General features: G+C 55.2%; 1 protein-coding gene across 15 annotated transcripts in view; it reads left to right on the top strand.

The window, feature by feature from the left end:
• TSC1 (TSC complex subunit 1) overlaps positions 1-25367 on the top strand; it is a 44634-nt gene extending 19267 nt beyond the window's left edge. For all 15 annotated transcript variants that reach the window (XM_036239136.1, XM_016133915.2, XM_036239131.1 and 12 more), the window contains 18 exons: positions 211-355; positions 1654-1808; positions 2101-2174; positions 7569-7744; positions 8441-8553; positions 8859-8970; positions 9276-9394; positions 10965-11034; positions 11488-11592; positions 11872-12430; positions 13494-13537; positions 14135-14301; positions 15135-15317; positions 16136-16246; positions 16808-16930; positions 19336-19523; positions 19607-19768; positions 20179-25367. In XM_036239136.1, coding sequence (XP_036095029.1) covers positions 211-355; positions 1654-1808; positions 2101-2174; positions 7569-7744; positions 8441-8553; positions 8859-8970; positions 9276-9394; positions 10965-11034; positions 11488-11592; positions 11872-12430; positions 13494-13537; positions 14135-14301; positions 15135-15317; positions 16136-16246; positions 16808-16930; positions 19336-19523; positions 19607-19768; positions 20179-20698 — 3126 coding nt within the window. In that variant the 3' untranslated portion in view covers positions 20699-25367. The remainder of the gene's footprint in view (positions 1-210; positions 356-1653; positions 1809-2100; positions 2175-7568; positions 7745-8440; positions 8554-8858; positions 8971-9275; positions 9395-10964; positions 11035-11487; positions 11593-11871; positions 12431-13493; positions 13538-14134; positions 14302-15134; positions 15318-16135; positions 16247-16807; positions 16931-19335; positions 19524-19606; positions 19769-20178) is intronic.
• The last annotated feature ends 23 nt before the right edge of the window (positions 25368-25390 follow it).

Here is a 25390-nt window from a genome sequence, read left to right on the forward strand (position 1 = left end):
GAGTGGCCTTGCTCACTAGAGACAGTTGAGCTGGTCCTCAGCGGTTTTTCTGTTGAGTCTGCTCTATTGTCGTCCCTCCCAGGCCATAAAGGACCTAGGGATTTAGAGACAGGGAGGTGAGTCTGAGCACACCTCTCCCTTGGGACCCCCTGGTGCTGACCCCGTGCCGCGCCTGACAGGCCTCTCCTCCTGCTTGGCCTCCTTCTGCAGATGGACACTGATGTCATCGTCCTCACCACGGGCGTCTTAGTGCTGATAACCATGCTACCGATGATTCCACAGTCAGGCAAACAGCATCTTCACGATTTCTTCGATATTTTTGGCCGTCTTTCGTCATGGTGCCTGAAGAAACCAGGTAAAGATCTCCTTATGTACCTGTCGCACCCTACCAGGTGAATGCTTTCATTGTTGATTAACAGGCCGTGAGCTGTGAGGGAAGGACATGTTGATTACAGCCAAGATGAGTGGTTGTCACTAGCCGGATAAGGAAGTACCTTGGGTGCGTCCACTGTGGTCACAAATAAGAAGCATGACTTGAGATACCTTCCTTATTCTCTGTTGGCTTGAAGGATTAGTTCTCAGGTAGGATGTAAAATTTCCTGGTCTTCAGTAAATTGAAAAACAGCTTCAGTCTGCGCCGTAGCAGTCTAGGACTAAGCTTGTGGGACACTTCCGCTTGCTCCTCCGGTTCCTCGTGACAGCACACAAACTTTCGGCCTGAGAACCTGTTCACCACACATGCAGCGGGCGAGGGAAGCGTGTCCTGATCAGTGCTCTGGTTTCGAAGGCAGCGTGCTTTCTCCTAGTTGATGGCACAGCTCTGTGAAGATGGTTCAGGTGCTCTGCGCAAGCACGGTTTGGAATCATCTGGTAATCCCAGCGGGAGATACCCCTGTTGAAAGGGTGGAGTATGTAAGCCCTGCGACACAGCCCTGTGACTCCCCGTACAGGCTGAAGGAACAAGCACAGGCCCACAATGCCCTTCTCGGGGTGAAAGGGGGAGTCTCTCCGTCATGTGTATGTGGCCTTGGGCTCTCCATAGGCGCCACGTGAGGCTGGATCAACTAAGCTTTCTTTCTGCCACACTTAGCTCTTTAACTTCAGAATAGTTTTTTTCACTCAGTAGTTACAAATCTGCATCGTTAAGATTACACACTGATTTTAAAAGTTTCTCACGTTTTAGTTCCACAAATATTTGAACGTGCTGCGCACCACGCACAGAGCAAGGCGGTGAGAGTAGAAGTAAGAGAGTTCTCAAGAGCCACGTGCTGCAAACGGCAGTGGAGAAGTACGGTTTCACATGTTAGGGGAAGTGACTGTCATTGTAAAAGTACTTCGGTGCTGCAGGAATGGCTGGGGTCCTTTTTGAGGGGTGACTGGAGAGGAAGGTGGAGATTAGCTCGCTAAGAGCCTCATGAGTCACCCTAGGTAGATCGGGGTTGCTCAGGGCCATAGGGAGCCACCAGTGGATTTTCAGTACAAGTGTCTGGTGTGTTCACATTTGCATTTTAGAAAACCATCCTCGCTGTCTTTGCAGCAAGGTGGGAACATGCCTAAGCGAAACGTTGTGCCGCGGCCTAGGGGTCACGTCCGTCTCGCACACGTCAGCCTTGTGCGTACGGCTCAGAGCCTCCCGATGGTTTCCTTTCTCAGGCCATGTGACAGAAATCTACCTTGTGCATCTCCACGCCAGCGTCTATGCTCTCTTCCATCGTCTCTACGGAATGTACCCCTGCAACTTCGTCTCTTTTCTGCGATCTCACTACAGTATGAAGGAGAACTTGGCGACCTTTGAGGAAGTGGTCAAGGTAAATGAGAACTGCTTGTTTGTTCGATGCCATGTAGACGGGCTGCAGTTATAACTCACGTGAAATGGTAGATGCCGGTTTTGTACCCCGCACCCAGCCCTGGTTTGAACGTTTCACATAAGTGGAGTCATGTAACGTGTGGTCTTTCACTTGACGTGTTTCAGGCGTCTTCCATGTTGTAGCACGTATCAAAAAGGTGCTTCATTCCTGTTTATCGTCAAATAATCTCCCACTGTGTGGAGATACCACAGAAATTAAGCCTTTTCTAATTTGTCAACCCAAACTCTTCTAGCCGATGATGGAGCATGTGCGAATTCATCCGGAGTTAGTGACTGGATCCAAGGACCATGAACTGGACCCTCAGAGGTATGGGAACTGAACGGTAACAGAATTTTATAGAATGTCTTAGAGATCGCAAACGCGCCACGGGGGATGTTCGTTTGGGAACGCAGGCTCTTCTGCTCGTGGAGTCAGCCGTTTTGAAGGACTCGTGCAGCGAAAGCTTCACATGAGTCTGAAACACGTTCTTCACGGGCGGAGCGGAGGTGGCCGCGGCGTGGTGACTGCCTCTCGGAGCCCCAGGGAGGCTTCCTGCTCGGTGGGACCTGGGTCTGTGTGGCGAGGGGCAACGTGGGTGGTGGAAGGTGATGCCGGGTGGGTCCCTTCCCGTCCCGCCTCGCCAGGCAGCTCCCGCCCTCCGCCGGGCTCCGTTGAAGCTCCCGGGCGGTTCTCTGGGGAGCGTGTCCCGCAGGGCTCCTGCTTGGCAGACACTGGGCACGTGGCGGGTGAAGCTGGGTCAGGACTGAGAAGGAGGGGGAAATGAGTGTCTCCGTACTGGGCCGGGAGGGCCCAGCTGCCTCTCTTTTCTCCGCCCAGAAGTCAGGCTTATCCGCCCCAGGCAGGGGAGTGCACCCTTTCTTGGGGGGCAGTGAATCCGTGGACACGGGTATTTGGGGGTCTCCCACTGAGAAAGCTGGCTCGCTGCCAGGTGCCCCTGTAGCCCGTCGCCCATCTCCACATCCCTCTGTGTGCCACGCAGGGCCTCAGTCTGCTGCAAGCAGCTTGCGCGAGATGCACATGGAGAAGCGTAGAAACCCGTGTGCAAAGCTTCACGATCGCACGTGCGTCCCTGCGTGGCCGCCACTAGCCGGACATGGAGCGTTACCCTCCGAGTGGCAGTCATCTTCTCTCTGTTCCCTGTCCCACCTCAGAGAACTGTGCTGGCTTTTGCGTGAATGATTCTCTTTCTTTTCTTTACGGTGTCGCCACGTTTCATTTGAAAAACTAACGAGGAACAGAGACTGGCTAAAGAAGAGTAGTCTTGTCATTATCAGATGAAGACACCCAGGGGACAGAAGGAAGAGCAGAGTGTCTGTTGGCCCGCCTTCCCCTTCCTCGAGAGTTCGCAGGCGCCCCTTCTGTCCGTGGGAAGTCAGCGGGCCAGGGCCGTGCTGGCCGGAGCGGCCGGGACCAGGCGCTTCTGTGCTGCGGCCATGCGGCAGCGGGAGGAGCTGCCGTGTTGGCTGCTTCCAGAGTGGTCGGAGCAGAGCCCTTCCGGTGGCGGGGGTGGATGTCCTCGCCGATGCAGGCTGTGCGAGGACGTCAACAGTCCATGATCGAGACAAGCTCAGTGCAGACAAGTCGTCTAGGCCAGGGTCGCCTAGATGCTCCGTTCCTCAGTGAAAAACAGCACCGCGACGGCGGGAACCTTCACGACGGCCTGCAGCCCGCCGTCCCTTGTTAGGTGTGTTCTGGTCTGAGCAGGTGGTGGTCTGTGCCCGTTGCAGAGTCGGCATCTTATTCTCCTGGGGCTTCCCTCCGCCTGTCTCCTTTGCAGGGTCTCCCGTTTCCTGTATCTCCTGTCTCTTTTTTTGGTTTACTCTTGTTTTCATGGGATATATCGTCTGCAGGCTTTTTGAGAAAGGATGCAGTTTTGGGGCCGGGCGTAGACTTCTGGGTCGGGAGTCATTGTCAGCAGTTTGAGGCCTTCATTTCATTGCCACCTTGCTTCCCTTGTCGCTGTAGAAATCAAAGACATCCTGATTTCTGTTCATGTGTGTTTGCCGCCATTTTTCTCCATGGGAGCCTGTAGGGTCTTCTCTTCGTTCTCATAATATTCTGAAATTTCCTCGTGATGTACCTTGGTTTGAATCTATTCTTATCGTTCAGTCTGGAAACCTTTATTATCTTTAAGTTCGAGGGAATTTTCTGTAATTGCTTTCTGGAATTACACTCGATTTCCTTTCCAACGTGTCTTTCTTTTTCCCAGAACTCCTGGCATTCGGATCGGGACCTCTGAGGGGCCCTTCGCTTTTCCTTGCTCTCGTTTTCTCACTGTGCTCTTCTGTTCTATTTCCTGAAGGTGTCCTTACCTTTGGCTTTAAATCTTTCTATTATAGTTTCATTTCTACCACCATAGTTTTTATTATTGAAGAGTTTTTTAGTTCTCTGAGTGTTCCTTTTTTATAACAGCTTGTTTTTGTTTCATGAATGTGACCTCTCATGGCTTTGAGAATGTTGATAGTTGGGTTTTTTTTAGGAGATTGAGTGGTTGATTTCGAAGCCTCCTGGGTCAATTTACAGGGCCTCACGCCTTGATAGGGAGGGGTTATCTGGCTTTTGAAGAAAGCTCTAAACGGAAGATAAGAGACTGGTGTGAAGAGGAGAAAAAGGAGCCAGAAACAATGAGCAGGAGAAAACGTCTATGGTAGCTACAGAGATGAGACATTTATGCAGATATGCAAAAGTCAGGATGCCTCAGAAGGGAACAGTCAGGAGACTAAAGGAAGAATTCTTGAAAATGAAAAATAGTACTCTAATAACGTTTTAGTAAAAGAATTGGAAGATAGAACTGAGAATGCCTCAGAAAGCAGCGTCAAAGGTCAGGAATAAGTAATATGGGAGGAAGGACGAAAAACTTAAAATAATCAGTCCTGGAAACCCAACATCCAGTAACAAAGTTTTAAAAAGAGAGCAGAAAATTTTGGCGGGGGAAGAAATTGTGAAAGAAATAATAGAAGAAAATTTCCAATACAAGTACAAATAATACAAGAAAATTCAGTACTACAAGAATTGAAGGCCACGCCAGGTTGAGGGGGATTACTTAGTGTTCAGCTTAGTCGCTGAAAAAGAATGGTGCCAGGTCTCAAAACACCGGAGGTAAACCTTTAGAGGAAAAAAGCGAAAAGCGAGCATCGGAAGCCAGAATGGTGTTAACTTCTGAAACGCCTTCAAAGTGGAAGATTTTCAACTTAGAATTCTGTCCCCAGCCAAATTGCCTGTCAAGTTTGAGAGATTTTTAAACGTGCAAGAACTTGTTTGTCGCCCATAGGCCCTTTCTCAGCTAAGCACTGGAACGTGCGTCTCACCAAAACAAGAGTAAAGTTGAGGAAGACAGAGTTCATAAAGTGGGGGACCAGACTTAGGGTCATGGTGCAGGGAAGTCCTGGGGTGACACTGTATGACAGTGCCGAGACAGCGGGGGGAGGGAGAGGGCCCCTGCGGGAGGCTCTTTAGGGAGCGAGCGAATAATCTCGGAGGACTATTTGCATTTCATCATGGAAAAGTTAAACATGGCATGGTTTCAGGGCTGTTAGGGTAAGTTTAAGAAGAATTAGTAATAGATACACAGAAGACCGAAGAAAAGAAGCAGAAAAATTCAAACTTCGGGACAAACTAAATCGAATAAAAAAGGTAATATTACCGTAGTATAACTTTGGCTCAGTTGAGAATAGTACTTATGTCGTCACGATATTTAATCGTTGGAAATCGGTTTTGAAAAAGAACGAAAGTGACGCGTTTATTGTGAGCGTTGGCGAGGAGGGACAAGGATATGCGGGATGACCCGAGTCCTCACCTTCCGCGACAGGGAGTTGCTAGACGATGTCTGGAATTCGTGTCAGGAGATTTAAAGCGCAGAATATGTTCTTGAGAAACATGGAGGTAGGGTAGCGATTTAGTTCAAAGAGTTGGAAGCAGCAGCTAGAGTGGCTGAGGGGGAGGCGCGCGAGGTACCTTTTAACACTAGGTCGACTTTTTAAGCCATTGACGCTAAGATGCCATTGAACATAGAATGCATTTACACTTATGTCCATCTGAAGAGAAATGCCTCATAAACTAGCACGTAACCGATTAGCCTGTACTTTCCCGTTTCAGAGCCATTAAAATATGAAAAGTCCCTTTAGGAATCAAGGAACTATAAGTACGTATATCATTTTGATTAAAATAAAACATTTAAATGTATTCTTGCTTTGTCGTGATTCTCATTTTCTTCTCCAAAACCGATCTTCCCACGTGTCCATGTGCATCCTGACTCTCGTTCTCACTTGCTCGCTTTCCAGTCACGCTGAGAATGCGTGAGGTGGAGACAGCCACCAGTAACACGAATGTCACAGCTGCGGGGCCTGTGTCACGGAGACTCCAGGCCTTCCTCCTTAGGGAAGCGGCCTCGTATGCCCCCTGTACCTCGAGCTCTCATCTGTGTTTCACACCACGTTTCCTGCGTCAAGGAATACATGACGACAGGCTTTCTAGAACAGTTGTGTGGGATCGGACGTTTCGTTAGGGTGAACCCATGGCGCGCCCTTAGTGCTGCTGGCTGTTTTTGGTAAACTTTGGGACGCAAAGATGAGACTCTGTGGGATTACTACTTACTCAGAAACACATGTGGCAAGACTATGTTGTCTAAAAGAAAGAAAGTTCATACTAGAGCAGGTAAATATTGTATTTATTATTAGGGCTTTGTAGAATGGCAAACACTGAAGGAGTAAAAGAAGAGAAGAAACATCCGTAACTTCCGGGCTTCTCATCTGAATTCTTAGTGCGGTCACATCTGTCTCTCCGCGGGCATATCTCCGAGTAGTTTTGTCTCTTGTGAGATCATATCCTGAGCATTTTATATGGTTTAGTCTTTGAAACTATGATTTTAAAAATCAACTGTAATAAGATATAATTTAGATATAATAAAATTTATCACTTTGGTTAAGTTTTGACAAAAGTTGCAGTCACAGTAGGAGAACGTTTCATGGCCCAGGAAGTCCCTTCCCGCCCTTGGTTTTGAGCCGCCACCCCTCACCCACCTGCTGAGAGCACGCCTTCTCATGGCGGGGTGACGATTTTCCCTCTGCGGAGGGCACCTCCTTGGTTGGGCCCGGGGTGACGTCGCTGCTTTCTGTCCTAGGCTGTGCTGCGCACTATTGCACATTTCGTGTGCGTCTGCTTCCGTAGGCCAAATTCTTCGCAGTGAAGCTGTGGATCCCGTAACGGAAACCTTTAGACAGTTCTTTAAGTGTCCTCGTGGCTTTCTAGGTTGAAGACTTTCTGCGCTGTTTGTCTGGGGTGGATGAGAACCCCGAGGCTCTGACAGGCGACCCTAAATCGGCCTCAGCTCCCTCGCGGTTTCCGAGTCTCTGCTCTTTGATTACCTCTGTTGCAAAGGGAACTTTCCCCCCGGCGACTGCTCTCCACAATGTGTGTTCTGTTTTAAAGCTGGGCCTAGTCTTTGGTTGATGAAATTTTTGTTTCAGATTAGTTTCTGATAACTCGATATAGCCATTTGGAATAGGGGGCTTTTAGGTTTGCGACTTGAAAGGCTAATTTATGTGGTAGTACTGGTAGATACTCACTTGGGCTGGTGTGGTTCTGCCTTGTTCTTCGCTAATCAGAGGCGCGTGGCTGGCGTCGAGTCAGCACTTGTACATATTTGATTGTTCGATTAAATAGATTACAACTTGTATTTCTTGCGTTCACTGCCTTTTCCAGGTGGAAGAAATTGGAAACACATGATGTTGTAATAGAGTGTGCCAAAATCTCTCTGGACCCCACAGAAGCCTCGTGCGAAGATGGCTATTCTGTGTCTCACCAAAACTCAGCCCGCTGTCCTCACCGTGGAGCCGATGGCACTGCAGGCCCTTACGTTGACACGCAGAGCAGCTACGGTAAAAACTGACTTTGGTACTTATCTGTCTGCTTTATCGCTTTGTCTCTGGAAAGCATTGTTTATTTTTATTGACTTTATTTTCTTTTCCTACAATAAGACTTGGTTCAGCTCCTAGGAGCCGTTTCCCAAATATTTAAAATTTGAATTTGTCTCCATTTTCTTCTGGTTAATAATTCCTCTTTCAAGTTGCATTTAGTCCCATGTCCTTGATCTTGTATCTGATCAAACGGCAACCCACGTGGACGTCCCTTCAGTGCTTAAAAGAGAAAACAGATTCAAGTCCGTGGCTTTTAGGCCCCACCCACAGGGACTTGCTCTGCTTTCTGACACTTCTCGTGTGGCCCTCTGGGCCATGGAAGCGACACGGCCTGAGTGCGCCTGGACGCTTGGAAGGGGACTGGCGTAGAAGTCCGGGCTCCCCTGCAGGCAGCACCCGCGCAGGCCGTCATCCAGCCCGTGCCTTTCCAAGTTCTCCTGACGCTGAACTGGGTAGCAGACCTTACTGCACTTGATTTCCAAAGAGCATTTAAAGGCCCTTTTAAATGTTACTTTGTCCCCAAGCATGTTAGGAGTCCTCTCAGATTTTTTAAATATTGAGAATGGAATCTTATGGAACGGTCTGGAGGCCCTGCTGTCCCGTCAGGGTGCCCAGACGCCCACGCCCACCCCGCGTGCCCTTTCTCTCTCGCCGTAGGGAGTGCCGCCTCCACCCCTCGCTCCACTTCCCGGCCGACGTCCAGCACGCCCGGGCAGCTACCTCCGGCGCAGAGCTCCTCGTCCACACGGCCGCTGGCCGAGCCGCTGCAGGTACGGTGTCCGACGGACCCGCTTTCCTGTCTGCTTGTCGGTGAAGCTGACCGTTTGGGTCGGGATTTAGCATGTGGTTTGGGAAAATGTGACACAGCTCGTTTCAAAAGGTGGTTTTTAAGGATAAGGCGATGTTAGAGAAGGTGCCTGTTGCCACTCGGTTTTCTCGTGGCGTCTAGACTTAGAGGGTGCAGCTTTAACGAGATGCCTTTCTCCAGTGTAAAATGGCCGTTGGTCACGGAGCTAAACCCCGGGCTGACTCGGTGTCCGCGCCGCCTCACTCACATGCCTCACTGACTTCCCAGGGTACGCTCTGGAGCCCGTCCGCGGTCTGTGGCATGGCCACCCCCCCCACTTCTCCCGGAAACGTCCCGCCTGATTCGTCCCACCCTAACAGTAAATTCTTCGGCACGACTGGTACGTACGTATTAGTTTGGCTTTGGTTGGTTGATTTGGGCTCGCCTTTTACGACTAGGAATTGTCTCTTAGATCTAACAGTGAGTTTGGGGGCCACTCGCAGTAGTAAACTTGTTTTTGACGCTTAATGCAAACCTCTGGAGCTTTCAGAACATGTCAAGTGAGCCTTGAAAAAAAGAGACTGCTCAAGATCCCCAGAAAGTTAGCATTAACAGCTTTCTTCACAGTAATAGTTGGGCTGAAAATATCTGTCTTTCCGATGGTGAGGCTCAGCGATTGTGTGTGTTCTGTCCTTGTTTGAGCAGGCGGGAAAGGAACCCCTCTGGGAACCCCGGCAACCTCTCCTCCTCCAGCCCCACTCTGCCACTCGGATGACTTCGTGCACGCTTCACTCCCGCAGGCCCCCGCCCCCGCCCCCAGGAAGGTATGCTGGCTCGTCTGCTGTCCGTCTGCGCAAGCACAGGGACGCGCTTGCGGACTCATTTTGTGAAGCCTGTTATGCCGGATAGAAGTTTGACCTCAAATGTGACGGGTTTGAATCGGAACAACTGAAAAGAGACTAACTAGCAGCTCTCAAAGCGTTATCCCGAAGCCCTCGTAGGGAATCCACTAGGTCAGAACCACTTCCGTAGTAACGCTGAGCCATCATTTGCCCTTTGATAGCTTTGGCATTTGTGCCCATGGGATAGAAACAGTGGTGGGTAAGTGGCCGGCCCCTCAGCACGAATCAAGGCAGGGACCCAGCTGTCCTGGTGGGCATCGCATCCTTTCTTCCTTGACATGTTCTTTCAGTTTAAAAGAAGAAAGAAAAAAACCTAACTTAACATTCTATAGACAGCAGTAAAAATTATTAATTTTATGAAATCTCGGCCCTGAGAATGTTGCCCATCACAGTGAAGCGGCCGTTGCAGGCACATGCGTGAGTTGGGGGCCGAGCTGCCGCCGCTTCTCGTGCAGCACCGGCGACCGTCTGCTTGCTCACCCGAGTACGTGGCGGGCGGTCAGTGTCCGAACTGACAGGCCGAGCCCGGCAGCTCACAGTAAACAGCTGACAGTATTTGTTGCCAATGATAAATTCAACTTTCAGGTGAAATTAGAATACTAAAAAATTGGTATCTGCCACCATGAGCTCCATAGCTTCCCCAAGACTTTTATGATGAGTATGAAAAGCCTTGGGAAGCTTGGTTAATAACTGAATTTTGGAACTGCATGGTGAAGCGTTTCAACACGTCTGCGTGACTCGACGAGCCAGTGCTTCCTGAGTGCCCAGGGCACGACACTGTCGAGTCGTGCAGGTGAAAGGTGCAGTCGGAGGACAAGGCAGCCCAGCGGGTTTTCACAGCACGAGAAGTTTGTTGTCAGGGTTTCAGACTCCACATTGTAACTGGCCTTTAAGAAACGACCCCCTCGTCAAGGCTGGGCGCGACACCAGAGGTGGTCATCCGCAGCTACTCGGAAGTCCGTTCGCACACGTTTACTTCTTATGAGTCCTTGTCCGTGGGGCGCAGGGCTTTCATCGTGGGCTTTAGCCAAAGTGGCATAGCAGCGGGTTGAACACAGAGGAGATAGAGTCCAGCCTCCTTCCATCAGTACGGGTGTTACAGAGACTGCAGAAATAGGAACCAGCCCCATTCTTCTCGCTAATTTATCTGCGTTTTGGGAAATCTAGACATTTTCCATAAAAATATTTGTTATTTATGTTTACACGTAATGGGTTTGTTATTTTTAAGTGAACGAATGAGTATTTTTAAATTTTAAGTTTTAATACAGTAATTATCAATGGATATGTCTACAGAAACAAAAGGTCTCGGGATTCTCGGTAATGTTTAAGAATGTGAAGACATACTGAGACCAAACAGTTTCAGAACTGCTGGGCTAACCTTTCAACTCCTTTGTAGCGTGCTAAATATTTAGATGTTGCGTACGTTTCTCTCACGTCCGAGGACGTGAGCACAGTGTTCGCCTTGTGACGTAAACGCTACCTATCTTTTCAGGAGGAGAGAGCAGACCCTGTGAAGCCCTGTCTACACAGACAGCACCATCTTCTGAACGACCGCGGGCTAGGTAAAATCTCGGGGTGACAGTGGACCGCCTCGCCCATCTCCCCTCGTTGGGTCATGTACGGAAATAGGGAAATTCCGGCGTCCCGTGAGACACCGACGCCCAGCGGTGATGAAACGGGTGCTCGGTTCCGAATGCCGACCTGGCCGCAGCAGCACAGGCTTTTAAGCTGTGGCCGTGAACTGCCTGTGTTTTCGGCTGTCAGACTGGTTTTATCTGTTCTCTGTGGTGTTGAGAACGGAGAATGTTATTTTCAGTGGGATTGTTTTGGCGCCTTCAGTGAGGTTATTTATAATGCCTTAGTTTTCTGTAGTAGCCCCGGGAGAACCATTTCCGGCCTTCCGTCTTCAGCAGGAGGAAGCGTCACAGACACATTCCGTCACAGTGGAAGGGTTCACAGTTACGGGGGTGACCAGTTTGTTTCTTTGACTTGGGGTTGTCTTTGTTTCTCTTTAGAGGAACTGCCTGGCAGCAAGAATTCAGTCACCCTAAATGATCTTCCGGCGTTTTTAGGTGACCTGGCCTCTGAAGAGGATAGTTTTGAGAAAGATAAAGAAGAAGGTAACAACACATGGGGTCCTGGGCTTACACGAGGTTGCTGCGAGGTGACCTCGTCGTGCTTTAAGTCGGGATCTAGCGTCAGCACTCCGGGCTGGCTTGGTTTTCCTTCTCTTGGGGGAAGAGGATGGGAGTTGTCTTCTGGGTCCTGTCCAGGTGAACGGATGCCCCTTTGTTTCTCTCCCTCGGGGTGGCACGTGGCCGCATGCAGCCCCAGACTGCCCGGCTGTCCCCCGATGGCCTGTTTACTGAGGTGTCTCTTGTCTCCCCTTCACCCCTCAGCCGCAATATCTAAAGAACTTTCCGAGATCACGACGGCCGAGGCTGAGCCCCTGGTCCCTCGAGGCGGCTTCGACTCTCCCTTCTACCGAGAGAGCCTCTCGAGCTGTTCCAGGAAGACCCATTCGGCCGCCTCTGGTGCTCAGGGCGCCAGTGCGAACGCTGAGCCTTCCAACTGCTCCCTGGACAAGCTCGGGCCCGACACACCAAAGCAAGCCTTTACCCCCATCGACCGGCCCCACGGCGGCGCCGAGGGAAGCCCCGCAGCGGGCAGGGAGCGCCAGGCTTCTCTGGAGACCAGCATCCTCACCCCCAGCCCTTGTAAACTTCCACCTCCGAGGGGCGCGGGGTTCGGAAGTGGGCAGCCTCCCCCGTACGATCATCTTTTCGAGGTGGCATTGCCAAAGACTGCCCATCATTTTGTCAGCAAGAAGACGAAGGAACTGTTAAAGAAGGCAAAAGGAAACGCAGAGGAAGACTACACGCCCTCCCCCTCCCCCGTGGAAGTGCTGGACAGGCTGGTCCAGCAGGGAGCAGACGCGCACAGCAAGGAGCTGAACAAGTAAGGCGCTGGCAGGGCCCCCTCTCCTGGGACCTGTGACCCTGAGCGCGGGAGGGCGGACCGGCTCTGCGGCTCCCCCCAGAGGCCGCCCCAGAGGCTGCCGCGCCCCCCCGCGCTGTGCCAGATGGCCCTGCGGTCTGTGTTGCCGTTTCACGCGTGTCACTGTGTGTGCTCTCTGCACACGCGCGTTAAATTGGGGGGGTTCCCAGAGTAATGGCCCATTTTAAAATGAGCCTTTATGTTAGGCCGTTGGTGCCACCGTACCACGAGGAAGGTCAAATGCTTTTTCACATTTGCTCTCGTGATTCGAGGATGAGGTGTATGTGAAACATGGAGATGTTTGTTACAGCATCGCTCTCTAGCTACAGGTCTTTCTGTTTCGGTAACATAGGCCATTGGAGGGAAGACGAAGTCAGCATTTCCGTGCAAGTTCAGGGTGGCCTGCCCCCCCATCCCAGGATGGCGCACATGGTTTCTCAGAAGGAAATCTATCTGAGACACTGTTTCCAACTCTTATTACCCTTTTCAAAGGCTATCCAAGGAAGGGATCAGGGAAGTTCTAATCCTCTGCCATTTCTAAACAGGTTCTTGGGGAATGTTCATTTTATTTTTTCTTCCATATAATGATAATCCAAGGCAGAATTTGACAGAGATCGTCATATTTAAGGTCTAATTTTTAATGAAATTTGGTATTGTACGGGCCCAGGTGAGCGCGCTGGTTCCCCCGCAGACTCGATGTCAGGGGCTTCTCCACGGAGGGCTGCTGCGTGCACGTTGACATGAAACGGGCTGCTCGGTGTGTGGTCGTCCGTGGCCTTGGAGAGCCGAGCCGGCTCCGCGTTAGGGCCTCTCCACTCCAGAGACTTGGTCGCCCTTAGTGGGGCGCCTGCCCCCGGTATGGGCTGTGAGACTGCCCCTCTCACTCCATGGGGACTTTGAGTTTGAAACTTTTCTCTGCGCTTTTGATTACAAGGAAGTGATCTAACCTGCCGAGATGAAAAGTCCAGATTGGTTTTTTCTGGGCAAGATGGGTAACTTCATTGATCAAAACCTTTCTTCCCAGGTTGTCTTTACCCAGCAAGTCTGTCGACTGGACACACTTTGGAGGTAACGTTGTTACTTTAGCTCCAAATCCAGCCCACGTGGATCCTGCTTGCTTGTTCCCTTTCCGTCCCAGAGGGAGGTGCCATGTAGGAACCTGTCTCCCCTTTGCTGCTGCCCCAGCTGTCACCCACCTTGCGAAAGAGTAGCTCAGGTGTTGCAAACTCAGCATTTCCTATATTCGAAAAGTGGCGAGGACCGTGCGCTGCACAGTGGAATTGCAAAAAGCGCAGCCCTCACGTGAGGCCAGGCCTCCCTGGAAAAGCCCCAGGTGACGCAAATGGCCCGGGGAGAGGGCTTGGCAGGGACGGAGCAGTGAAGGTTGAAAAGGAGTCTCAAAAACACATGCACGTGGTTCGGGTTTGCAGGGAAGAAGTAGCTCAGAGTCCTGTCGCCTGGTGTCCCTTGGTGGTCCTTTGCGGGCGGGGGGGTGCGTGCCCCGCTCCCAGTGATGCTCTTTGCTGGGAACCAGGTGCTCGTTTGCCAGGCGAGCGGTGGCTTGGCTTGTAGGGACCTGTGTTCCTTAAGCTGATGAACCCCGGGGGGCTCGCGGGGACGACGTGTAAAAGGCGCCTCTGCCACCTCCCTCTGCTTTAAAACCAGGCTCCCCTCCCTCGGACGAGACCCGCACCCTGCGGAACCAGCTGCTCCTGCTGCACAGCCAGCTGCTGTACGAGCGCTTCAAGAGGCAGCAGCACGCCGTGCGGAACCGGCGGCTGCTGCGCAGGGCCGTTCGGGCCGCCGCCCTGGAGGAGCACAACGCCGCCATGGTGAGCGCGCGGGCCCGGGCGGGCTCCTCCGCGCGGGGGCGGCGTGCCGGTGTGTCAGCGGGGAGTGTCAGAGGTCGGGCGCAGAGTCCCGCACCCCGCTCTGCGCACCGGGGCGGCCCGGGCCAGGCCGCTGCGTCCCAGGCGGGGCCGTGAGACCCCTGCTCTGAGCTCCCTTGTGGCTCTTGGAACCGCGGGGACCACTGAGTGTCCGTGTTGGTCTGTACCCTGCTGTGCCGGTAACCGGGCAAAGGGTCCATTTCGTGTCTCTGAATGTGAGACCAGCTCTCCTGGGGCTGTGTCAGGGCCCCGAGCTCACGGCCCAGCTGCGAAGGCAGTGAGGCCTGGACGCTGGCCCTGCCCCTGCCGCGTCGTGAGTGACTTGGCTTCCCGAAGCCCGTCGCCCGGTCTGTAGAAGGGAGGAGTAATCGTGGCGCCTGTTTGTAACGGTGCTGCTTAGAAGAAACTGTGTCGCAAGCATTTGCTCGGTGCCTGGTGCAGGCTACACGGTCACAAATGTCCGTCGCTTTCCTGGCTGTCACACTGTTTTGTCCCAGAGGTCCCATTCCAGTGCTGGGGCTTAGGGCTGTGGAAGGTATTGGGAGCAAGTCGATCCCTGAGGAAAGTTCTCTAAGCAGCCTACGATCCATCGCCTGTGTGAATCTGGGAGCCCCTGAGCCAAAGTCAAGTTAGGCAGTAGCAGCCGCCGGGTTCTGGGCCTGTAGTTACAGTCCCAGAGTAGCGTGTGACTTCAGATGAAACGGGCAGCATGTGTGAAACGTGTCACTGCCCGTGCTGGAGGCCCCTGAAATGATGGCGTCTCTGGTCTCTGCTAGAAAGACCAGTTGAAGTTACAAGAGAAAGACATCCAGATGTGCAAGGTCAGTCTGCAGAGGGAACAAGCCAGGTACAGCCAGCTCCAGGAGCAGCGCGACACGGTGGTCACCCAGCTCCACAGCCAGGTCCGGCAGCTGCAGCACGACCGGGAGGAGTTCTACAACCAGAGCCAGGAGTTACAGGTACGGCCGCCGCCCCGCGTCCGCCTGAATGCAGGCGGCCTGCTTTCCCCTCCGGAGCCGCGGCCGGCGGACATCGTGGTGGAGATTCGCCAGCTCCCCCTGTTCACAGCGCCCCCAGAGTTTCAGTCATTTGTCCCTGGTGCTATTCATGTCCTGACAGCTTAGAAGGTGTTTGAAGTAATACATATAAGTCCAAAAAATTTCTTTAAATTCCTTCTCTGAACGACCACGCTGGTTACCAGTGCTGCGAGCATGCCCACCTGGCGCGTGCAATCTCGCCCTGGAATCATGGGACGCTGGCGCCCTCCTTCCTGTTTCTCACCGGTTTTCCCATGGTGATTTTGATCACTACGTCCACCCGAGAGGCAGCTTTGCAAAGCTGTGATGTCATCCACAGGCAGAGAGCACATCTCAGCCCAAACGAAGGACCCTCAGTCAGTAGTGCACATGACGACCAACAGATGTCGCCACGTTTCCCTCAAAAGTAAAGTGTCCCGCAGCACCCTGGGAGTTGGCTGCGAGGCCCTGGGCTCTGGTGTGGACATAAGGCCTTCTTCTCTTTTGTTAAACAAATCAGAAACTCTGAAATCAACTGCTGCTTACTTTTTAAAACTAAGAGGTTAAATCCTGATGGCCCAAGAGCTGTCGGGGAGCGAGGCGCTGGCGGCTCTCTGTGGCCTGCGGCCGGCAGTGCTCCCTGACCCCGGCCATCTCTCGGGCGGCTCCCTGTGGCCGGCAGTGCTCCCTGACCCCGGCCGTCTCTCGGGCGGCTCCCTGTGGCCGGCAGTGCTCCCTGACCCCGGCCGTCTCTCGGGCAGACAAAGCTGCAGGACTGCAGGAACATGGTTGCGGCGCTGCGCCTGGAGCTGAAGAAGGCCAGCAGCAAGGTGTGCCACACGGAGCTGCTGCTCAGCCAGGTTTCTCAGAAGGTGAGTGAGACGGGTGGCGAGCGACTGTCCTCACACCACACGCCGACACTTCCTTCAGATGGGACAAGCGTCTGGCTTGTGCGTCCTTATCAGGGTTCCCAACAAGGAGTGAGTCCGCAGGCCCAGGGGACTTTGGGCAGCGTCCAGAGACGTTTTTGGTGCCACTGACTGGGCGGGCAGGGGCCGGGGCGCTGCCGAGCATCTCGCACGCACAGAGCGGTCTCCGTGGCGGGGAACTGCCGGCCTGCGCCCCAGGCCACGTGCGGCTCGGGGAGTTCTGCCCTCCTCGTTCTGCCCAGGTTTTTGAGCCGTGGTTCGTCTCCCTTTGTGATCCACTCTGGGCATCACTCACCCTAGCACGGGTGACTTTTCCTGGGGCTTCATCCCCCCGGATCTGACGACTCCGCTGTGGTGGTTCTGCACACACGATCTTCTCCGGGGATCCTGGGGGCCCACCATGGAGGCAGCACTGGGGTGGCGTGCCCCTAGAGGGTCCCCGTGCCAGGCGTGCGTGCGCCTCTGCGGTCGGACCTTCACCCCGCCTGTCTGTGCTTTGGCCAGCTCTCCAACAGCGAGTCGGTCCAGCAGCAGATGGAGTTCCTGAACAGGCAGCTGCTGGTCCTCGGGGAGGTCAACGAGCTCTACCTGGAGCAGCTGCAGAACAAGCACGCAGACACCACGCAGGTAGGCCGGGCCGGGCCGGGCCCCACGGGGGCGCTGCTAGGACCCAGGCCAGCTCCGGGCGGCACGCGTCGTGCAGAGCGGCGCCAGGCGTCACTTCCTGGGAGGCGCTGCAGAGGTCCTGGCGTCACCTCCACCGCCCCGGCCTAGCCATCCAAGCGCTTCTCAGCCATCACGCGAGCGGCTTCCCTAGCCTTGGGCCGGGTGTCGGTGAAAGCGCCAAGTGGCACTTGGAGCAGGGGAGGTGGCAGAGCGCCTCCCTTCGCTTACCCCGGGCCCCTCTTGGGAGGGAGCGGTGGGGCGCCGGCCTCGCCGACGGTCGCGGGCCGCGCGTACGCGCCAGCACACGGGCTTCTCTCCCCTTTAACGTCGAACTTAATTTCAGCAGATGGTGGGTCTGTCCCGGCAACAGGCCGGCGTCGGGAGGGTGTCACGCTCGCGCCTCACCAGCCGTGTCGAGGCAGAAGTTCGCCTTACTTTACACATAGCCTCGGGGAACGGTGGCGAAGGAGCCGGGGAGAGACTTTTAATAGCAAGTGCCCGGATGTTTCCTGCCACCAACGTCTCCGTCATATGCGGGCCTTCTTTTTAGGATTTCGCGTGCTTGTGTTTTGTAAAGCGCCTTTTTTGGCCGAACGTAGAGAGTAGTCTTAAAACCAGAGAGACGTAACTTTTACAGTGGAGTTATCCTTACGTCTCAGCTCTCGGATTCAGACTCCGTTTAGAAGGGTGTTAAATGTGGAACTTTCTCTAGAAACGACTGTCACTCCCTTGGGAGGTAGAGCAGCTTTGGAGAAAGAACGAGACGAGAGAACTGAGAGCGCTCGCCCGCGTGCATCCGCGTGTCCCCTGAGAGCAGGGGAGCCAGGCGGGCTTCTGCAGGGCTGTCCGTGGTCGGACACTTTTCACGTCGGGCTGAGCAAGCCCTGGCCTCTTTAGGCTGTTTCACAGTTCATAAAACTTGTGACTGGTGCCTTCAGCTGTAAGCGGCAACAAAGAACCAAACTAATCTGGCTTAACAAGTAATTTCGTTTATTTCGCTTGAGAGGAAGTCCCGGGGCCGGCAGTTCAGGGACGGCGTCGGGAGCCTGGTTCTCACCGCTCCCTGCACCGCCCGGCCTGTGGCGGCAGCGCGCCTTCAGGCCAGCTGTGCTCATCGTTGCAAGGTGTGCGCCTCAGCTACCGCCGTCATGGTAGACGCCACGGTGTCCTACAGAAGAGGAGCACGTCTCTCAGCAAGGACAGCTTTCCCGGGGACCCTCCACTAGACCACCCCCCCACTCGTCACTGGCCGGGGTTGTGTCGTATGCCCATCGGTAGCCAGTCACCGCCTTGCGTCCGTCAGGGTTTGCCCTGGACCAGGGGCCAGGCTTCCTGGCGTGCAATGGGGTGGGGAGGAGGAGTGGCATCTCACAGTCAGGTGGGGGCCGGCCGGGAGGTGCGGGGGCGGCCCCCACGCGGTAGTTGTGAGGTTCGGGAAAGTGGGGTCTGGTCTAGGCTCAGTGCTCTGTTTGGTTCTCCACAAACAACTGTTGTCACTCTTGACAGAGGTCTGATTTGTCGATCTAACTGGTGGGGACATCTGGAGCCACTGGGTGTAGCTGGGACGGCCCCCTTGTCTGACGCCCAGTTTTGAGTTTCGGTCTGTCGCAGTCGGCGCTGAGGAGGCCGGCGCACCTGCGTGGAAGCTTATCTCCTTGCTCCTCATGGCTCGTTATCTCCTTTAAAACATTTGTCACAACAGTCTCCAGCTCAGTGCTTTTCTGAGCCCAGTGCACTCACTGTGGGCTCTAAGCTGCTGTGATCCCAGGCCGTGTGTCTGGCCCGTGCCCAGCCATGTCAGGTCACCTGACCTGCAGGTGCCGCTTTGCCGAGCAGACTTGTTCACCGCGCTGCCTTCCGTAGCTTCGCCTCGGCCGGTATTGGGAGGAAGTGAGCCGCGACACCAGCGCCCTGACGTTCTGAGCAGGGGCGCGTTTTCATTGGTGTTTCGTGACTGCACATGTTTACGTAGTTGATCCTCTAGTCACGTGGCTTTGTAGTCTGCTTTTTTATCTCTTTACCGATACGTATCAGCCTTAAGAACTTACCAGTGAAAGACTGACTTCAGTTTACATAAGCATTTCCCGGAGATCAGGCCTAACGGTGCTGCTGGGTTTCGCTCTTCTGAACATGCCGTGAGGATTGTTGTGCCAAAGCGTCTGCGTATTTCAGACGAGTCCCTTAGGGGTAGACTTCAGGAAAGGTCACTAAGGCTAATACTGCCAGCTTATTACTTTCCAGAAAGCTGTCTTCATTATTATGGCCATGAGCAGTACACACGGACGTTCTCGGTGCTTATTACCTGGACTTTTCAGAGCCGATATGGTGTGCTTTTCTAAAATGATTCACTGCAGTCTCTTTTTTAGGAAGTGGAAATGATGAAAACTGCGTATCGGAAAGAACTAGAAAAAAACAGAAACCATGTTCTGCAGCAGAACCAGAGGCTTGACACCTCCCAGAAGCGGATTCTGGAACTGGAATCTCACCTGGCCAAGAAAGACCACCTTCTGTTGGAGCAGAAGAAGTATTTAGAGGACGTCAGGCTCCAGGCAAGGTAACGCCCACCGGGGAAGGTGGCGGCAGCGCCGTCCTTTACGAAGTGGGATTCCCACCCTCTGGGCGGTCTCTGTCTTTCAGAGGACAGCTGCAGGCTGCAGAGAGCAGGTACGAGGCTCAGAAAAGGATCACCCAAGTGTTCGAATTGGAGATCTTAGATTTGTATGGCAGGTTGGAGAAAGACGGGCTCCTGAAAAAGCTTGAAGAAGGAAAAACAGAAGCGGCTGAAGTGGCAGAAGAAAGGTAGGAGCACGACAGAGTCGGCATCAGTGGCCTTGTCGCTGACCGCGCCGCGAGGGGCGGAGCAGGCGCAGCCCGGCCAGCCGAGGCCGCCGCAGGCCGCCACCCGCGTGCCAGAGACCCCTCTCGACCTTTCCCCTTGGAGGCCCAGCCATCCTCCCACGCTCCTTGTCCTTGGCCCCAAGTCACTGGCTGTGGTCACAGGAAGCACCCGTGCTCCAGGGTGCCACCTCACGTGCCTGGCGACTTAGGTTTCTCCCGGCGTGGCCTGGCGCCAGAGTCCTCCGTTATGAAACGGGGCGGGCCGGCGGGTGCGGTGTCGGTGTGAGCTGGCGTCCGGCAGCCCCACGCTTCCCGCCCGCGGCGCCATGTTCTCCAGCTGCTCCCCCCCCCCGCCCCCGGGTCTCTTACAGGCTCGACTGTTGTGATGACGGCTGCGTGGATTCTGCAGCGGGGCGCGGTGAGGAGGCATCTGGCCACAACGGCGAGACCAAGCCCCCCAGGCCGGGCAGCACCCGGGGCAGTGGTGGCGGCAGAGGTGGCGGAGGCAGCAGTAGCAGCAGTGAGCTCTCGACCCCGGAGAAGCCCCCGACCCCGAGGGCGGGCCCGTTCGGCAGCCGGAGGGAAGCCGCCCCGGGCGAGCCCTCCACCAGCATCCCTGCGACTGTGGGCTCGCTTCCTAGTTCCAAAAGCTTCCTGGGCATGAAGGCCCGAGAGCTGTTTCGTAATAAGAGCGAGAGCCAGTGTGACGAGGACGGCGTGACCATCGGTAGCCTTTCGGAGACCCCAAAGACAGAACTGGGCAAAGACTCGGGCGTGGAAGACAAGAGCCCGCTGAGCGTGGATGGCCCGTGCCCGTCCCCCCCGAACCCGGACAGTGTTGGACAGCTCCGTATCATGGACTACAACGAGACCCATCTCGAGCACAGTTAAGGACGACGGCCAGGCAGCGCCAGCCTGCGGGGCGCGGGCAGAGCACGGGCGGAGCAGGTGCACGTCCGCGAGCTGCCCCTTCCGGGGTCTGCGCGGCCAGCTCACGCGGTGGGGACGGGGTGGCGGTCCTCTGGACAGCTGACTGAATGCGGAACGGTTTTTGGATCTGGCCTTGAAATGCCTCTTAACCTTCCCCTCGACCCGGCCCCTTGCCCTAGCAGTGTGTACTAATCCGAGGGCCAGTTTGCGTTCCTTAGAAGCTTTATTTTCTTCCTTCTCCCTCGAATGGTTGTGCCCTTTGAACCAGTGCAATATGAGGCCAAATTTAACCTGTCCCCCCACTCTCTCCCGAAGCTTAGAAAGCCGGGCAGGCGCCTGCTAGCCGGGAGGTTGGCGGCGCCGCAGGTAAGTCTGCCGCCCGCCAGCTCTGGGAGCGGGAGCCGCGTAGCCGGCGACCTTCCCCCGAAGGCTTGCGCGTGGGACTTTGTCGCTGCTCCTGATTCTGAAGTTTGGCATCAACGGCAGCAGGTCTAGGAACACGGCGGTTCTTTCGGTGGTTCTGACGAGCCTCCTAGAAAGTTCTTTGTGAACGAACAAACATCTGTTGCTGGAGCAGCCCAGCGCCAGCCCTGCAGAGACTGTGGCTCCCCGTGGGAACGCTCTGTCCCCCTCCCCCACTACCTCTTATTTATTTGGTGTCGGCTCGAAGGCTGGTGCGGTCCTGGCCCCAGGCTGGTGTGCGGGTGGTGACCCCGCTCCCTGCAGGACGGAAGGGCGGCGACGCGAGCAGCCAGGCCCCCGGGAAGCGCCGTGGCCGAGCGCCGCGCCCTCAGGCTAGACTCCTCCGTCCGTGTGCCCCCCGCGTCGCCCCGCGCCTCCCGTTTCCGTCAGCCTCCTTGCAACACTGCGGCAGAAAGGCTCTGAAGGTCCAGAGAGTTTCTTCGAAGTTCCTATGACCCTCGTTTCTCAGGCCGTGAGAGCTGCCTCACTGTAGCAGGTTCTAGGCCACCGAGAAGGTAACAACTTTTCACACCAGTTCTAATTTTCAGGGGCCGACTCCCCAGAGAGCAGACGCTGCTCCTCGCCCACACGGTAGTGGTGGCACAGCGTTTCAGAGCAGAGGCCTGCAGTGTCGACGGAAGCCGCTGCCGTGGACCTGGCTGGCTGCAAAGGCTCAGGAGAGGCAACAGCGGTCAGAACGCTGGCGGTGGCAGAGAATCTGAAGTCAACAGATGCTCCTGAAGTAAATGCTAGAAGCCTGAGGCCCTCGCCTGGCGGTCCCGCTGGGGCGGGGAGACTGGTTGGAACAGCCAGCGGGCTCAGCCACGAAGAAGGAAGGAAACGGCAATGGCGCGGAACGTCACCTCGGGCAGGAGCCCCGGCACTCGGGTAAAAGTGTGGCAATAAACACTCTGGCTTCCCTGACCTGAAGGGGCTGCGTCCTGAGACTGTGTCACCACGGCTGTGCGAGCGGAAGGTCTCCGTGGGATGGGGCTTCAGGCCCGGCCAGCTGACTCCGGCCTGAGAAGGGGCGCCCTCGCCTGCTGTGGGCGCAGCACGGTGCCAGCGGTGGCCATTGGCTGTGACGCGCAGAGCGCTGGGCACCGCAGGTCTCATCCGGCTTTGTCCAGAGGAAAGCTCAGAGGCAAACGCGTTCCGTGTCCTAGTTCGGGTTTAGAAAAGGGAAACACGAAGAAATTCAGAAAGGAGAGGAGGCGCTGCCGGAGGACCACCGGGACCGGCTCTGGGTCGTGGGGATGGGGGGAGGACCACCGGGACCGGCTCTGGAAGCCCGGAGCCCCAAGGCCGATGCTGGTCAGTGCGCGGGGCGCCGGGCACCCCAACTGGGGCCGTTTCTCTGGCGGACTGACGGAGGCCGACGCAGAGGAGGGAAGAAACGTTTCACAGCAGGGCAGACGGTGAACGTGCAGGGAGGAGAAGGCAGCGTGGTGACGGGGACCGAGGCCTGGCCGGAGGCTCCGGCGGTGTCTGTGCTGGGGGCCCTGGGCACGGGGTCCCGCCTGGCGGTCGTTTGCTCAGCTCCACAGCTGTGGCGACCCTGAGGGCCTGCACTCAGGTCCCTCTAGGTCCTAGAGGCCGTGGGCTTCGCTCAGCCCAGGGGTGGAGGCAAGGCCTGGAGCCACGTTGGAGGGACCCGGCCCAAAAACAGGCTTCTATGTCACGAGGGCTCAGTCGGGTTTTGTCTGGTTTTGGAATTGATGAACCTGCCATGAGTCAACGGGTCCCTGGACCGTGCCGTGGCGAGTGTTTGCAAGGATGGGAAGTGACAGTAGAGGACGTCCTGGGAGAATCCCGGCCTGGGGACAGATGGGCAGAGGCATCCAGCGTCCCGAGTGGAGTCTGCCTGGGGTGCTCGTACGTGTCGGGGCCACCGAGCAAGCTGCCTGTCTCACCTGTGTGGCCAGCGTCCTGAGCCCCACTTGACACCAGCTAGGGTCGGGCACAGCTCCTGAGGAGATCGGCGTCTGCCACTTGGGCAGGGTGACGTTTGTTGGTAAAAGGAGCACCGCAGTGTTTCTTGGGGTGGCTGTTGGTGGGCGTGGTCCCACGGGGAAGATGGGTTTGGGGAGACGAGTTCGTGGGGCTCCAGCAGTTGGAACTCCTGTGGACTTAAAAAGCTTTGACAAGGTTCTGCCGTGACATCTGTGGAAATGGCTACTGTGGGTGGAAGAAACGCCTGGTCACGAAAGCTGACCGAACTCCAGCGGTAGGGGACACGGGCCGTTTCTTGGGTCAGGAGGTTTTAAGAGTTCTCCGCGGAGATGAGACGAACAGCCTTAAAAGGTGGGTAGGTAGACGCGACCTCCCTGGGTTCAGCAGTTGTTTTCAGGAGAGAAAACTGCCTCGGTTTTTGGAATAAGCTGCTGAAAGTTCTTACTAGGCTCCGAGTGGAGAGAGAGACGCTAGGTAAGCTACTTTGTGAGCCGGGACACATGTCCTGTCTTTGGGGTGAAGTGGTCCGAGCTCTTCTCGAAAGGTGAACTGTTACAGTCCAGGAGAAGGTCCTGGAAGCCACTGACAATTGGAAAAATTAGGCCGTCGCGGCCAGAGAGGCTCGCACACCACTGGGCAAACCAGGACAAGAGCAGACAGAACTCCAGGCTCCGGGCAGGTCCCGTGTGCAACAGCTCGTACGGAATTTCCGGTGTTTTTGTCGAGAAAGATCAAAGTCTAGCAGCTGTACAGAAGAGAATGGCTGAAATGCTCGTGGCGACGAGAGGCTCCGAGCTGGACCACAGCACTGTGGGTGTGGCGTGCCAGCGCGGATTTCACCAGATCCTAGAACTGGTCGCTCGAAGCCAGAGAGAAGTCGCTGGAGGACGAAGGGCAGAGAGTGCTGTGCGCACAGTCTGAGCAGAAGCCCTGAGAGGGGGCGGGCAGGGCACGGGCGCAGTCCAGAACCGCGGGCGACGCGGTGTGGCGCTCGCCTCACGCAGAGACTGGAGCGGCCCGCCCTCGCGGCAGAGTGGTCCTGGAGCAGCCTGACCCCGCGCCGGAGCGTGTCCCCGGGGCGGGGGGGGGGGTGTCTTTTGTGCAATGACCCAGATCAGCACGAGTCACCCTGGTGCATTCTCGCTCTTCGAGGTACATGCTTTAAACAGGCCGGCAGTGAGTGTCGGGAGCGGTTTGATCCAAGACCTTTGTGTATCTGTTTACGTCCCGAGTTCTGTGACATGCCCCCCACCCCCGCCCACCGCCCGACCGCTGCAAAGGAATCGTTGCACTTCATTAAACTTTAGAGGTGAAAGAACCAGTTGAGGTCGGGGCCTGGCCCCTAGGCTGCTGCTGTGACCCTTGTCCCCAGGTGGCTCGCTTCCCCATGTGACTCTGCTGTGCCCAGGGGGAGCGGTGATCCCGTCTTTTCCGCCGTCTGCCCCGTAGTCTACACCTGCTGGCCTGAGAAGGTGGCTGTAGCTACACGGGAAACCTGCCTGGGACGGTTAGGTCCCTGTGCCCACGGCTGCTTTTGGCCTTGAGACGAGTTAACGAGGCAGAGGAACTTTCTCCCCCTCCCTCCCCATCCCTTTTCAATGCCACAAAATTGTCCACCTTCTGGGCTCAGCAGGCTGGTGAACCATTGGAACAGGTCTTTTAGAGGAGAGCCCTGAGAGTTCGAGACCCCCAGGCCAACCCTCCTCCCTCCCCCACCCTGACAGTGTTTGGAGAGGAGGGTGCGTGCTGCTCTGGGCGCAGACGCTGGCTCATCGGAGGGGCGGCCGGGCATTCTGCCCCAGGAAGAGTCAGAGATGGCTTCTCAGAAGACGCGTGTGGACCACGAACACATCACGGAGGAACAGATTATGCTGACATAAATCTAGTTTTGTAATTCAATCATGGATCAAGCATATGTGGCTAACTTGCAGTTCGAAGGGGTCCCATCAGTGAAAAAGATTTTTCTAAATGACTGCTTTTAGTTAATTTTTAAAAAGTCATCTCTTATCAAAAGGTTTAAACTTTCCCACCTCGATCTTAAAAGCATGTCAAACAATCCACATCAGATGCCATAAACGTGAACTGCGAGAGAAAATGGTACAATCTTAGTGGGAAGTGGAATCGAAAGGGTTTGCTGTCCTTAGAATGTTCCAGAATGTCAAGGCAGTTGCTTGTGTTTAACTGTGAACAAATAAAAATTTATCGTTTTGCACTACTTCGCTCTGTCGCTCTGAAGTG

Source organism: Rousettus aegyptiacus, unplaced genomic scaffold (assembly GCF_014176215.1).
Source record: "Rousettus aegyptiacus isolate mRouAeg1 unplaced genomic scaffold, mRouAeg1.p scaffold_m13_p_3, whole genome shotgun sequence".
Classification (NCBI taxonomy): Eukaryota; Metazoa; Chordata; class Mammalia; order Chiroptera; family Pteropodidae; genus Rousettus; species Rousettus aegyptiacus.